Source organism: Rhinopithecus bieti, unplaced genomic scaffold (genome assembly GCF_001698545.2).
Source record: "Rhinopithecus bieti isolate Rb0 unplaced genomic scaffold, ASM169854v2 scaffold_54263, whole genome shotgun sequence".
In the NCBI taxonomy this organism is placed as follows: Eukaryota; Metazoa; Chordata; class Mammalia; order Primates; family Cercopithecidae; genus Rhinopithecus; species Rhinopithecus bieti.
This window is the reverse complement of record NW_016821166.1, coordinates 60346-75763: the sequence shown is the minus strand read 5'-3', so window position 1 is coordinate 75763 and position 15418 is coordinate 60346. Positions and strand designations below refer to the sequence as shown.

At 46.9% G+C, this 15418-nt stretch overlaps 1 protein-coding gene across 1 annotated transcript in view; it reads right to left on the bottom strand.

The window, feature by feature from the left end:
• Positions 1–14236: 14236 nt before the first annotated feature.
• The window catches only part of PELP1 (proline, glutamate and leucine rich protein 1), a 34186-nt gene continuing 33004 nt past the window's right edge, over positions 14237–15418 (bottom strand). Inside the window, exons 17-18 of the mRNA XM_017860218.1 lie at positions 14542–15415; positions 14237–14384 (exon numbers count right to left, since the gene is read on the bottom strand). Of these exons, the coding sequence (XP_017715707.1) occupies positions 14292–14384; positions 14542–15415 (967 nt within the window). The 3' untranslated portion in view covers positions 14237–14291. The remainder of the gene's footprint in view (positions 14385–14541; positions 15416–15418) is intronic.

Here is a 15418-nt window from a genome sequence, read left to right as displayed (position 1 = left end):
TTTTGTTTTTTTTTTAAACAGTCTCGCTCTGTCACTCAGGCTAGAATGCAGGCTACAGCTCACTGCAGCCTCAAACACCTGACCTCAAGAGATTCTCCCATCTCAGCCTCCTAGGTAGTTAAGGTTACAAACATACACCACCACACCTGACTAATTTTTTTTTTAACTTTTTTTATAGAGAGAGGCTCTTGATTTGTTGCCCAGGTTGGTCTTGAACTCTCTTAGTTTCTAGTAATTCTCCTACCTTGGCCTCCAAAAGTGCTAGAATTACAGGCATGAGCCATTGTGCCCAACCCTAGTGCCTTTTTTTGTTTGTTTGAGATGGAGTTTCACTCTTGTTGCCCAGGTGTTAGAGTGCAGTGGCATGATCTTGGCTCACTACAACCTCCACCTCCCAGGTTCAAGTGACTCTCCCGCCTCAGTCTCCTGAGTAGCTGGGATTATAGGCATACGCCACCACACTTGGCTAATTTTTGTATTTTTAGTAGAGACGGGGTTTCATCATGTTGGCCAGGCTGGTCTCGAACTCCTGACCTCAGGTGATCCACCCGCCTCAGCCTCCCAAAGTGCTGGGATTATAGGCATGAATCACTGGACTCGATCCCATAAAATTTTTATTGTCATTTTTTATTTTTCATTGAAAATTTTACTAGCATGATTGTATAAACAAAGTTCAGTAAAAGAAAATTTTCAGTCATCCATTATTTTATAGACAATTATTAACATTATTATTTTCATTTCATGATAAAATTAATTTAAGAATATTAACAGTGATATGCTTTGGGTGTCAAATAAGCTAGGTATACATCTACCTCTCAATTTCATTTGTAGCAAGGATGGCATCTATGATTAAAACTTGACCTTAGACATTGTGACAGATTGTTTATTCAAAACATGGCTGCCTCAACATGTCCCATGCCACACAGTTAGCAAGAGTGATCCCAAGGCAGCAAAGTGAAAGGAATTGCATGGCATTTGACCTAGTATTAGAAGTCACAGCTGGGCACGGTGGCTCATGCCTGTAATCCCAGCACTTTGGGAGGCCGAGGTGGGTGGATCACCTGAGGTCAGGAGTTCAAGACCAGCCTGGTCAACATAGTGAAACCCTGTCTCTACTAAAAATACAAAAATTAGCCAGGCATAGTGGCAGGCACCTGTAATCCCAGCTACTCGGGAGGCCAAGGCAGGAGAATTGCTCGAACCCAGGAGGCAGAGATTGCAGTGAGCGAGATTGCGCCATTGCACTCCAGCCTGGGCGACAGAGTGAGACTCCGTCCAAAAAAAAAAAAAAAAAATTTAAATATATAAACTCATTAGAAAAAAGACAGCAGGAGAGATTATGACACTAAGTGAGAGATTCAACAGATTTTGCCACCTGGAAGCAGCCAGATGATAACTGACTTAACAGATTAGAAAATGATGAAAACAGATTAGAAAAAGATGCATTAGGGGGCAGAGCTGGGGTTGTGGGGCCACCAAAATGCAAGCCAGTTCCTGGCGCAGTGTTACTGAGCAAAAGAGCTCGCTCCATCGCCAATAGTGTGGCACCAGGTTTTCGAGAAAACGAAACCTTTTTTTTTTTTTTTTTTTTTTTTTTTGAGACGTATGTCTCGAATCTCAGCTCACTGCAGGCACCGCCTCCCGGGTTTCAACGCCATTCTCACTGCCGTCAGCCCTCCGAGTAGCTGGGACTACAGCGCGCCGCCCACCCCTCGCCCGGCTAGTTTTTTTTTGGTATTTTTTTTTTAGTAGAGACGGAGTTTCACCGTGTTAGCCAGAGATGGTCTCCGATCTCCTGACCTCGTGATCCGCTGTCTCGGCCTCCCAAAGTGCTGGGATTACAGGCATGAGCCACTGCGCCTGGCCAAGAAAACGAAACCTTTTTATCACAGGTCGATCAACAAGGAGACAGAAGTCCAGCTCGAATCTGTCTTCCTGTGCCAGCTTTAACGCAGTGTCTTGATTAGAAAATGTTTAGCGGGTGGATTCTGAGATGAGTGGGTGATTGGCGGAAGGGAGGGAAAGGCCTGGAAAGTCCTCAGGCCTCTACCGTGGTATCCTCAAGCCTCCTCATGGGTCACAGGTGCAAATTTGGGGGGCGCTAGTGTGAACGGTGCAGTGGAAAGGCTGAGGTCAGCGGGCTCAGTCTGCATAGACCCCCCTGGCCATATTGGTTCCAACTGATTTCAACCAGTTTTTTTAATCTCATAAGCAGAGGAAGTTTCAGCATTTCAGCAAGAGGTTTCTTATCTGCCATCCTGCAAACTTAAGAATTTCTGTTAGTCATTGGTTTCTTTCTCTTTGGGGCATAGTTTCAACAGTCCTGAAAAAGTTCAAAAATTGAAGGCACCAATTACCTCTGAAGGCACAGACACAGAGGAAGACTGGACACAGAAAATCAGCTGAAAATCCCTAAAGGCAGCAGTTAGATCCCCAGATCTCTTTCCCCCGTCTGCACAGCCAGGAAATTACCTCTGCCTAATTCTGGGGGAAATATAAGATTATTTTTGGCTGGGCGCGGTGGCTCACACCTGTAATCCCAGCACTTTGGGAGGCAGAGGCGGGCTGATCACAAGGTCAGGAGTTCAAGACCAGCCTGGCCAATATGGTGAAACCCCATCTCTACTAAAAATACAAACATTAGCCAGGCGTGGTGGCGGGCGCCTGTAGTCCCAGCTACTCAGGAGGCTCAGGCAGGAGAATCACTTGAACCTGGGAGGCGGAGGTTGCAGTGAGCACTCCAGCCTAGGCAACAGAGTGAGACTCTGTCTCAAAATAAATAAATAAATAAAAGATTATTTTCCGGGGAAACCAGGCACAGCTGAGTGTCAGGTTGCAATTCTATGCTGAAAACAACATACTGGACAGGGGGATTCCCCGTCCCCCCACACCCAAGCTTCCTGGACACCAGCAGCCTGGCTTACACCCTCTAAGTCAGAGATAAGAGATCTGAGGAAACTCAGCATGACCGAGAGACATGGTCTAGAGATGCTGGCATCTGACATCCACATCACCCCCAGCAAAGTCCTCTAGTTGAAAAGTTCCACTAATGCACACAGTTTCCAATGAGCTCACGGGGCCTTACTCGACTACGACAGCCAAGCACCACCAGATATTTAAGGAAAGCTCCCACTGTGAAATACAGAGACCAGACAGAAAGGGAACTTGGAGAAAAGAGAGATAAGAGGGTGCAGAAGAAAACGTTTTAAAAATATTATCGTAACATACAAAGAGAGATAAGAGAAGATATTGCAGCCATGAAGCAAGAACAGGAACCTATTTACTACAACAACAAAAAGAACATCCGGAGAATAAGGAATCTAAACACTAAACACTTGGAAATCAAAATTTGATAGCAGAAATTAAAATTTCAAAGGAAGGATTGGAGGAAAAGTTAATGAAACATCCCAGAAAAAAAAAGACAAAGACATAGAAAACAAGAAGGAAAAAGTAAGTAAGATTAGGAAATAAGTCCAAAATTCAACATCCAAATAATAGAAGTTCCTGAATAAGAAAAAAATGTGAGGAAAACATTTAACGTAAACAAGAAAATCTGCTAGACCTGAGGACACATTATTAGTTCCAGGTTGATGCAACCCACCAAGTGCCAACAAAATGAACATCAACCTAGACCTAGACCCAGGCATACACTGTGCAATTTCAGAAAGCTGGGGACAAAGAACAAAATCCTAAGAGCTTCCAGAGAGAGGGAAAAAAAACATAGCTTACATACAAAATGACAAAATGAGCCACAACAACATCAAACTTTTCTTTTTTTTTTTGAGAGGAAGTCTCACTCTGTCGCCCAGGCACAAAGATGGCTCACTGCAACCTCAACCTCCTAGGCTCAAGCAATCCTCCTGCTTCAGCCTCCCAAGTAACTGGCAACACAGGCGTGCCCCACCATGGTCAGATAATTTTTCAAATTTTTGTAGAGAAAGAATCCTGCCATGTTGCCCAGACTGGTCTTGAACTCCTGTGCTCAGGCAATCCTCAGGCCTCTGCCTCCCAAGGTGCTGGGATTATAGGCATGAGCCACCGGGTCCATCAAACTTCTTACTGGCAACATTGGAAAACAGAAGAAATGAGAAAATGTCCATGGGATTTTGAGGGAAAAGAATTTCTGATCCCTGTACCTGGCCAAATTGTCAAACAAATGTGATGATAAAGTTCTTTTCAGAAATGCAAGAAGTAAACCATTTTACCTCCTACACACCCGTTCTTAAGAAGCTGTTGGAGGATGTGGTCCACTGAAATAAAGAAATAAGCCAAGAAAGAGGAAGGTATAGGATCCAGGAAACAGAAAGGCATAAGGGAATTCCCAAGGATGAGGCAGAGAAGTTCAGAATAAAATAGCAGGAACAGTCAGTCCAGAGTGCAGCAGGAAGTACATCTCCAAGAACAAATGACTGAATGAATAAATGAATCTTACTTTGATTAAATATAAATTATAATAAGATGCAAGGCCGGGTGCAGTGGCTCACGCCTGTAATCCCAGTATTTTGGGAGGCCAGGGTGGGCGGATCACGAGGTCAGGAGATGAGACTATCCTGGCTAACACGGTGAAACCCCGTCTCTAGTAAAAAAACAAAAAAATTAGCCGGGCATGGTGGCGGGCGCCTATAGTCCGGAGGCTGAGGCAGGAGAATGGCATGAACCCCGGAGGCGGAGGTTGCAGTGAGCCGAGATCGCGCCACTGCACTCCAGTCTGGGCGACAGAGCAAGACTCCATCTCAAAAAATAAATAAATAATAAAATAAAATAAAGACGCAGATATATTTTTAAAGCTATTGTAGAGATGTCACAACAAAAGATAAGGTACAGGGTATATACATTTCCCTCTTAAATACTCTCTGCTCTAGAGTTTAACTTGCTGTTTTCTCCTATACTCACCTGCAATGCCAAGTAATAATGACACGGCTAAAACCAATCCCCAACTGTCTTTTCCTGCTACTTGCTGTGTAGTTCATTCCTGGCTTCCTCATCTATTCCTTTGTTTCATTTATTTCACAAAAATATAAGGGTCTTTTGGCCAGGCACGGGGCTCATGCCTGTAATCCCAGCACTTTGGGAGGCCGACGCGGGTGGATCACCTGAGGTCAGGAGTTCAAGACCAGCCTGGCCAACATGGTGAAACCACCTCTGCTAAAAGTATAGAAATCAGCTGGGCATGGTGGTGCACGCCTGTAGTCCCAGCTACTCAGGAGGCTGACACAGGAATTGCTTGAACCCAGGAGGCGGAGGTTACAGTGAGCTGAGATCACGCCACTGCACTCCAGCCAGGGTGACAGAAACTCCACCTCAAAAAAAATAAGGGCCTTCTGGGTTGTTACAAGAGCAACTATATCCCCTGTTCAGGGTGACCTGTAAGTTTAGAAGTCTTTTTCAATGCCCATATTCAGTGTTCTGCAGAAACGGAAGAAATAATCTAAGCAATAAAACTAAGCTGGAATTTTGTTTCCCGGGGTTTTGTTTTCCTTGCTGTTGTTGCTGCTGCATTCCGGTGGTCTAAGGCCTCACTCTTGATGACTGTGGTGGTCAGATGCGAACAGAGAGAGGGCTAGTGGGGGCCAACCCTCTGCCAACCTGTCAATTCTGCCACAACCTGGACCTTATCTTTCCTGACATACACAGCATTCTTGGTCAACAGGCATCCTTTTGGTTAAAAATTGTAAGTTTCCTGTTAGTTGGAATTATTTTTGCTTTTGACTGGAGAGACGCAAAAATGTGAGGCCAGGCGCGGTGGCTCACGCCTGTAATCCCAGCACTTTCGGAGGCCAAGGCGGGCAGATCACCTGAGGTCAGGAGTTCGAGACCAGCCTGACTAACATGGAAGAAACCCCGTCTCTACTAAAAATACAAAATTAGCCGGGCATGGTGGTGCATGCCTGTAATTAATCCCAGCTACTCAGGAGGCTGAGGCAGGAGAATCACTTGAACCCAGGAGGTGGAGGTTGCAGTGAGCCGAGATCATGCTCTAGCCTGGGCAACAAGAGCGAAACTCCATCTCAAAAACATTAGGAGTTCGAGACCAGCCTGGCCAAGATGGTGAAACCCCGTCTCTACTAAAAAATACAAAATTAGCCAGGCATGGTGATGTACACCTGTAGTCGCAGCTATTCGGGAGGCTGAGGCAGGAGAATCACTTGAGCCAGGGAGGCGGAGGTTGCAGTAAGTGGAGATCACACCACTGCACGCCAGCCTGGGCGACAGAACAAGACTCCATCTCAAAAAAAAAAAAAAAAAAGGCTTTAACAGCTAAGTAGAGGTTAGCACAGGTGGTTCATGCTATAGAGATTCAACTAAGGGCCATGACTAGATAGATGTGGGGGTCACCGGGGAAGGGATAAGCTTAGGATGGGATAAGGAACACAGTTCATGTCAGGGTTGAGACCTGTGAATTGGTGACATAAGAAGCTGAAATTCACAAACAGCTATAAAAGACATGAATGGGAAAATTCAAATATGGACAACATATTAGATAACAATATTCTCTCATTTGTTAAAATTCTTGACTTATAATTGTACAGTGATTGTGTAAGAGAATGTCCTTAATCTTGGGAAATACTGTATAAATATTCAGGAGTGTAGAAGTGTTTAAGAATAAGGTATCATGATGGTGCAACTTACTCTCAAATGGTTCAAGAAAGAAAATTCAGATATTGCCGGGCACGGTGGCTCGCGCCTGTAATCCCAGCACTTTGGGAGGCCAAGGCGGGCGGATCACGAGGTCAGGAGATCGAGACCATCCTGGCTAACATGGTGAAACCCCATCTCCAGTAAAAATACAAAAAATGAGCCGGGCGTGGTGGCGGGCGCTTGTAGTCCCAGCTACTCGGAGGCTGACGCAGGAGTATCAGTTTAACTCGGGAGGTGGAGGTTGTGGTGAGCAGAGATCGCACCACTGTACTCCAGCCTGGGCAACGAGAGCGAAACTGTCTAAAAATGAATAAACAGACAAATGAAAGCAGGGCTGGTTGGCAGGAGCTGAAATGGTCAGTGGAAATGAGTGCAGGTTCTCAGTGTTCGAGACCCAAAAGTGTGGCTTCGGCACCATGTTTCACAGGAGAGGCTGAGAAAGAGAAGACATGGGAGACCTGGGGGAGTTAGGGTCCGCAAGGTGAAGAAATCTGGGGCAACACTGAGCTCAAGGGTTGGGAAACATTAGAACAGCATGAGGTAAGGCAGACCAAGGGTCATCGCAAAGGACTGAAAACGGGAAGCAGCCTCTTGAGCTCTGCATCTCACGCGGGAGCATCTCATTGACTGTGTGTGCGCGAATCTCTCTTTATGCCGAGTCTTTTGCCAGGAACCACACAGAGAAAAGAAGACCCAGCACACAACCCTTGTCCAGAGGGTCCGCAGATGAGTTGCTATTCAGGGAAATCCACTGGGTGGTTTGTCGGGAGGTCGCTCATCCAGTATTTGAAAACAGATTTACACTGAACCCAGACAGGTCAAGACTGGAAGTGGAAGAGTGACCCAGGCCCCGGGATGGAGGATCCATGAGACCCTGTAGTGACAAAGGCCAAAGAATGGCACCCCCTGGGCTCCCTAGGATCTGTGCCCTGAGAGCTGCCCCTCAAAGTCTCCTTGGCTTGCAAGGGCTGAAGTGGGGGGAAGGTATGCAGTGCTAGGGGTGCCCTACCACCCCAGCCCGTTCTTTTGTGTTGTTGCATGCAGTCAAGAGGGAGCAGGCTGCAACAGACTGTGTGAGAGGAACCTGAGCAGCTAAGCTCCCATCAGAACTCAGCTTCTCCATCCACTCCAGCAATGTACATCTACCCCGCTGGAAAGGGAGCCTACCTGGGTTATTGCAGAGCTTATCCTATTGCAGGGGATGGTCTGCTTATCTCCCACGTTCCGCTCAAGGAACTGAGGAGGAACCACAATGAAGACATTCGTTTGTTCATTGGTTCATTCATTCATTAGTTACTGAGCCCCTACTACATTAACAGGAATTCAGAACTGGTGAGGCAGCAACAGACAAACCAAGAATGTCTCTGCTCTAATGGCGCTTACGTTCTATTGCAAGGAGACAAACTAAACATTCAAAAATACGTATCATATGTATCAGGTGGGGGGGCAGGGAAGCAGGAGCTAATGAGGGCAGATGGAGGCAAGAGGGGGGGTTTAGACAACAAGGCCAGTTGAGGCTTCTGAAGAGAAAGCATCAAACCTCTGCCTCTGTTGGGGTGGCCAGGGCCCAGAAGCCTGAGATCTTGGAGCTCTGCCTCTCTGTCCCTGCAGGCTGAAAAGGAACCAGAGAGAGGCTGAGGAGCGGCTGCTTCCTGGCCAACAGAAACCAAAGGACATACCATTCAGGAATCAAGGAGGGCAGGCGGCTGGGTCACCACAGTCCCTGTGCTGAGGTGTGAGTGATGGCAGAGCAGGGCTGGCACCTCACCGCACCATCTTCTCTCCTTCCTTCACACAGTCTTGCTCTTCCCCAGATCCAGTGGACATTTCTCAACAGCACGATGTTTTCTATGTTTTCTGCCTCCTGTTTGAAGGTCTTTTCTAGGACACGGCCCTCTCCAAGTCCTCTTCACACTCCTTAGAGGGGCTCCTCTTGCCCCTGAAATGTGGTGTGATGTGGTTCCACTTAAGCCCACGTCTCTTCCCACTCCAATCATCCTCCCTGGGTGACCTGCCCCCCCCCAATTCTTCTCCAGCCCTGAACCCTCTCAACTACACACCTCACATATCCAGCTGCTTCTTACCCCAGAGATACTGCTCGTTCAAATGGTCGACATTACCGTCAGATTGTGAATTCCTTTGGAGCGGCATCTTGGATAATATACCATTTCCCCAATGCCTGGTGCCCTGGCTTGGAAACCATAAGTATTCAATAAATGCTTGTTTAAATCTTTCTTCCTTTCCCTTTCCCAACCCCAAACTACTCCTATCTTGGCTACAGACCCTTCATTTGGAGGATGAGCCTTAGTTTCCAGCTACCTACTCTCCCAAAGCCCCATCTCTAGGGAAGCAGAAGCAGTAAGGATACTGAGTGTGACAATAGAAGACTAAAGGCCTGGGCTAGACAGCCAGTTCTTTCAGGGGAAAAGCATGAAGACCGAGAGACTGTTCAGTCCTGCCAGCCTTTGGCAAGAGTACCAGAAACTGAAGCCCTCCTATGTGGCAGCCAAGTCCAGGACGACACGCCAAAGGGTGCTCTGACAGGGCAGTGCCACCTCCCCATCCCTACCCCTGGGTCCTAACCAAAGCCAGACTTCACTAGCCTCCACATGGACCCGTGTACATCTCCCCTCTGCTCTCCCAGGTCCAACTCTCCTCCACGGCCTGCCAAAGCTGATCAAAAATAGGAGTCACTTTCCTCAAGGATGAACTGGAAAGGAATGCCTGCTACTTAGAGGACACAGCCCAAGTTCCTGAGCACAGCTTTCGAGGCCCTCACCACCTGACCCCTATAAACCAGTCCAGCCACATCCTCATGCCTCCTTTCCTGCATCACCTGCTCCAGTGAACTAAAGCAGCAAGGTGCCCTGAAGGTCTCCACCCATCTCTCAACCCCCGTTTCTGCTAAGCCATTATCTTTCTCCTGCACTTACACAACTGAGGGGCTCACAGACAGAGCCATAGTCTAAACCCTGTGAAATTTCACCATGCAACTTTTTGAAAATCCTTGTCAGACATTTCCAAATAGACGCTAGCCATCCAATTGTGTCCCATGCACCCATGCAGATTTACTAAACAGATCTCCATCCATGCTACTTAAGAGTGGCTGCAGTGGCTTTTGGTTTTGAGAATGGGTCTCCCTGTGTTGCCCATGTTGGCCTCAAATTCCTGGGCTCAGGTGACCCTCCTGCCTCAGCCTCCCAAGGATCTGGGACTACAGGCATGTACCACTGCACCCAAGAAAGGTTCTCCAGGATAACCCTGATCTATTATCCTTTGAGTATGATTATTAACTGTTTGAAAAATTTAGTTAACTGTCCTAACATTCAGCCAGCCCTCTCCTCAAACACACTCTGATAGACTCTTGAAGAGCCTGTGAAGTCCTAGCCCAGGCCTTTAGTCTTCTATAGAGACAGGGTTTCACCATGTGAAACCATGTTGGCCAGGCTGGCAAAGAGATCTTAAGCATATAAAAAGCGGCTCAAACTCTCTCACAGGAAAAATGTAAATTAAAACACATTGATGTGCCAATTTCCATTTAACATATTGGCAAAGATCACAAAGTTAACTGTGAACACACTCTGGCAAGGGTTTGGGGAAACACCCGTACTCCTGGTGGGAGCAAAAATTGATACAACATCCACGAAAGAACTCAGCATTTCTGCTTCTTGGAATTTATTCTACAAATACTCACTGAGGTGAAGAATGACGTGTCCACGTGGCATTTTATACAAATATATGTCTGTTTCATGGCAGCAAAAGATAGAGCATCAACCTAAATATTCATCATCAGGGACTAGTTTAAAACATGGATATAATGAGCTTCTAGGCAGCTGTCAACAGAGAATGAGGAAGTTCTGTATGAACAGAAATGGAATGATCTTCTAATTCTGCCAGCTCCACCTTCAAAAATTATCTAGAATCCAACCACTTCTCCAAACACCTTAGTGGAAGGTATCATCTTGTCTGGCTGAATCTGCTTCCTAGCTGCTGTGTCTACTACCTTCACTTTGTCTATTCCCCAGGAGCAGTCGCATGGGTACTATTAAAACATCAATTATGTGACATCAATTACCGGCTTAAACCCCTCCAGTGGCTTCCCACCTCGCCGAGCAGAAACCATAGGCCCTACCTCACTGCCCCCCAATCCCCCAGCCATCCTCTTTCACCCTATTATTGCTCTGACCTCATTCGATTTTCCAACCTCACTGGCCTCCTTGCTTTCCTTGAACACACCGAGAATGCTCCTGCTTCAGGCTCTTTGTACTTGCTGTGCCTGGTCCCCAGAACTCCAATAGCTCTCTCTCAACTTTTTAGGATCTTTAGTCTTTATTCAACATCACCTTCTCAGCAAGAGCTTCTTTGACCACTGTAATTAAAATTGCACAAACACACACACACAAATGTAGTAACATGGTAGACACGGGTGTTCTAGGTGTCATTCTTTCAGCTTCTCTGAATGTTCAAAAATTTTCATTATAAAATGCTGAAACAGGCCGGGCGCGATGGCTTATGCCTATAATCCCAGCACTTTGGGAGGCCAAGGTGGGTGGATCACGAGGTCAGGAGTTCAAGACCAGCCTGGCCAACATGATGAAACCTTGTTTCTACTAAAAATACAAAAATTAACCAGGCGTAGTGGTGCACGCCTGGCTACTCAGCTACTCGGGAGGCTGAGGCAGAATTGCTTGAACCCGGGAGGTGGGGGTTGCAGTGAGCCGAGATGGTGCCACTGCACTCCAGCCTGGGGCAAGACTCCATCTTGAAAAATAAATTAATTAAAATTAAAATTTAAAAATTCAAAATACTGAAAACCATACACCCACACAAACCTATCCCTTTCCTTATTTTCCCACTGTTCTCACCATCAAATATACATCTTACTTGTCTACCCCCTACCCCCAAAATTTCTAGAATACAAACCCCACAAGGTCAGGGCAGAGATTTCTGCATTTTGTTCACTGCTCTATCTCCAGCTTTGTAAAAGTGCTTATCAATCACTGCCAACATCAAATTCCTGGTTTACTGTAATAATGTAAGATGTAACCACTGGAGGAAACTGGCTGAAGGACAGCTTGCCATGCCAATCCTCTTAGCAGCATCTCCGCAACCTCCTGTGGAGCTATAGTTACACACACACACACACACACACACATATATTTTTTTGAGACAAAGTCTCGCTCTGCTGCCCAGGCTGGAGTGCAGTGGCACGATCTCAGCTCACTGCAATTTCCACCACCTGGGTTCAAGCAATTCTCCTGTCTCAGCCTCCTGAGTAGCTGGGATTATAGGTGCTTTCCACCACATCCAGCTAATTTTTGTAATTTTTTTTCTAAAGTAGAGACGGGGATTTCACCAGTTTGGTCAGGCTGATCTCGAACTCCTGACCTCAGGTCATCCACCCACCTCGGCCTCCCCAAGTGCTGGGATTACAGACATGAGCCACTGCGCCCAGCCTATATCTACTATATAGTCAGTACATAATAAACATTTGCTGAATGAATAAATCCCCATGACAGTGAAATTGATTTATATTAAGTGATAATTTACTACCATTTGCATCTAAAAATTATATATATATATATATTTGTATGTGCATACACTCTCTCCAGATGAATATGTAAAACCTGATCATACTGGCTGCTCTGGCAGAAAATCTCAGTGGCTAAAGAGACTTTTCAACAAACCTTTTGTACCTCTTGAATTGTGAACCACGTGGATGTTTTACCTATTCAGAATACAATTCAAATTAGAAAAAATTCTGTGTTAGCCTCTTCCCCGGAATCAATGTCAACTTTACCGATCTAGTTTCCAGAAATCAGGTTATTTCCCTTTCTGAAAAACCACTATTGCACCTTTCACACTCTACACCCTTGTCCTTGCAGTGATCCTTCAACCTTCCAGGGCCTTCTTCACCTACAAGAAATTCCTCTTGAACTCAGAGGAGGAAAAAAAAGCTATAAGACATTTTAGGAATAGGAAAATTTTAATATCACAATTATCACTGGATTACTGTTATTTTTCTTAGGTTTGATAATGGTATCATGATTATGCAGAAAAACGTCCTTAATCTTAGAAGATAATTTATGTTAAAGAATTTGGGATGGAAAGGGCCACGATGTCTACAACTTACTTTCACATGGTCCCATGAAAACAGAACTGTGTAGAAAGACAGATGTATAGATTAGACAGATACATGGTATAACAGAGATACGTCTACATGTAGACATGCAGTTTATAGGGATAAAAGTTAACATGACTAAATGTTAACTGGCTAATCTAGGCAAAGGTTATCTATTGTACTGTTCTCACTTTTCTGCTTGAAATTTTTCAAAACAACAAGTTGAGGGGTAACTTTTAAAAATCCTAATGAAGTTTCCAAAAATTAGCTCAAATGCCACCTCCTCAAAGGGCTTTTTAAGATAAACGTTGGGAGAAATGACTCCCTCTTCTGCATTGCGAAGGCACTTTACTTATGTTCATGATTCAACTGACTGAGTAAAAAAAATCATGGGGCCCCTAGTTCAAGCCCACACATCTTGGTACCCTCTTACAGATACACCTCTCGGTTCATCCTCACACGTCCATCCCAGCAAGGCCTAGAACAGGATTACTGCTTAAAGAAAACAGATACTGGGATGGCTGGGTGCAGTGGCTCACACCTGTAATCCCAGCACTTTGGGAGGCGGAGGCAGGTGGATCATGAGCTCAGGAGTTCAAGACCAGTCTGATCAACATGGTGAAACCTCATCTCCACTAAAAATACAAAAATTAGCTGGGCGGTGGCGGGCGCCTGTAATCCCAGCTACTTAGAAGGCTGAAGCAGAGAATTGCTTGAACCCAGGAGGCGGAGGTTGCAGTGAGCCGAGATCGCGACACCGCACTCTAGCCTGGGCGCCAGAGCAAGAGTCTATCTCAAAAAAAGAAAAAAGATTAACACACTGGGTGGGGAATGGCCACACCTCAAGAGTGAGCAGGAAGGCCTGGGGTGAGCTTATCAAACTCCTGCCAGGCAGTTGTGGGGGGAACCGTCATGAGGACCAGCCCCAAAACAGCTCATTCCCAACATACCCACTACGGACGTCCTTTTATCTTGGAGTAAGGTCCAAATTTCCCAGAATTTAATGACTGAACTGCTCCACACCTTTTCCTAATTTTCTAAACTTCCATAGGCTGAGCAATCACTCAGCCTGCCCTTTCAGACCAAGGGGCCGTATGTGTTTGAGCACGCACACGTGTGGGCACGTGTGTGTTGACACAGGTCCACTCACTAGGAGACTTACTCCTATACATTCTCCACACGTTTCCCACCCCGAATACAAACACGAAAGCAGGGCTGTCTCTGTAACTCCTCATGCTCAACCCTACACACAATTCTGCACGCTTAGCATCCAGCCAGAAACCTACAATTCTGACACCATTGTGCTGAGTGACGGGACAGTCCATTACCCCCGTTTGTCAATGGTTCCTCTCTGGATCGTCCACAAGAGGACAGCTATGGAGACATCTGGGGAATACTATGGATACCCTGAAAAGCCCAGCAGATATCTGAGCTTCTGGCTGGGGACCCAGGTGTGGCAAAAGGCAGAAGCAGCAGTCGCTATCTAAGGACATAACTTTATTGGAAACAAAGAGTGGGGTGCAGAAGATGGCTAGGAGTCAGGCTCTGTGGGAGGCGGTGGCTTCTCATCATCAGGGGGACAATCGATGAAGTCGGCCAGCATGGCAGCTGTGTCATCCTGCTCCTTTTAGGCACAAAGATACAAGATTCAGAATAGTCATACACACATACACAGAAAAATGCTTCAGGCTGGGCAAACGTCTAAGATAAGCGGCTGCCACCCACTCTCCCGGCAGCCCCACCTTCTCACCCAAGGAGCCTTCCCTGCCTGGCCCTCTCACCTTTTCCTGGAGAGCTTCAGCCTCCTCTGTCTCTGTCTCCATCTCTTCTTCTGCAGGTGTCTCTGGTGGGGGCTGTACCCTGTCACCCCCATCCTCAGTTCCCTCTTCCAGCAGGGTTGGGGGAGCAGAGGGCTCTTCTTCAACAAGCTCCTGGGGAGGGGGGCCTGCCGAGGGGCTCCCCTCTTCCCTCTCCACCTCTCCCTGGGAGGGGAGCACTTCAGGGGCCAGGGTGGGAGCTGTGTCAGCCCCATGCTCCTCCTCTGCCCCTGGCTCCTCCACTTCCAACAGCAGCCCAGGTTCTGGTTCTGGCTCAGGCTGCACCTTTGGGGGAGACTCAGGGGGAGGCAGAGCTGGAGGCAGGGTTGGGGGTGGAGGTCCACCTTCTTCTACCTCCCCTCCGGCTGTGCCAAACTCCAGCTCTTCCACCTCTTCCAGTTCTTCTTCCTCCTCCTCATCCTCCTCCTCTTCTTCTTCCTCTAACTCACCTTCTTCTTCCTCAAATTCTTCTTCAAACTCTTCTTCCTCCTCTTCTTCCTCTTCAAAATATTCCTCTTCATCCTCTTCCTCTTCCTCAAAGTCTTCTTCCTCTTCCTCTTCTTCCTCTTCTTCTTCTTCCTCTTCTTCCTCTTCCTCCTCCTCTTCATCACTGCTGTTGATATTAATAACCGTCAAATCCTCTTCCAGGGCTGGGGGTCCTCCCCCACCAGGAGTCCCTTCAGGGACCAACTGGGGTGGAGGGAGCGTCACAGGACCAGGAACAGGCGGGGGCGGAGGTGGGGGTGGTGGGACAGGCCCTGGGGCTGCAGGAAGCTCTTCAGGCTCCTCCTTGGCTGGCACAGGAGTGCCCCACCCTGGGAACGGGTGCCACGTCCCAACG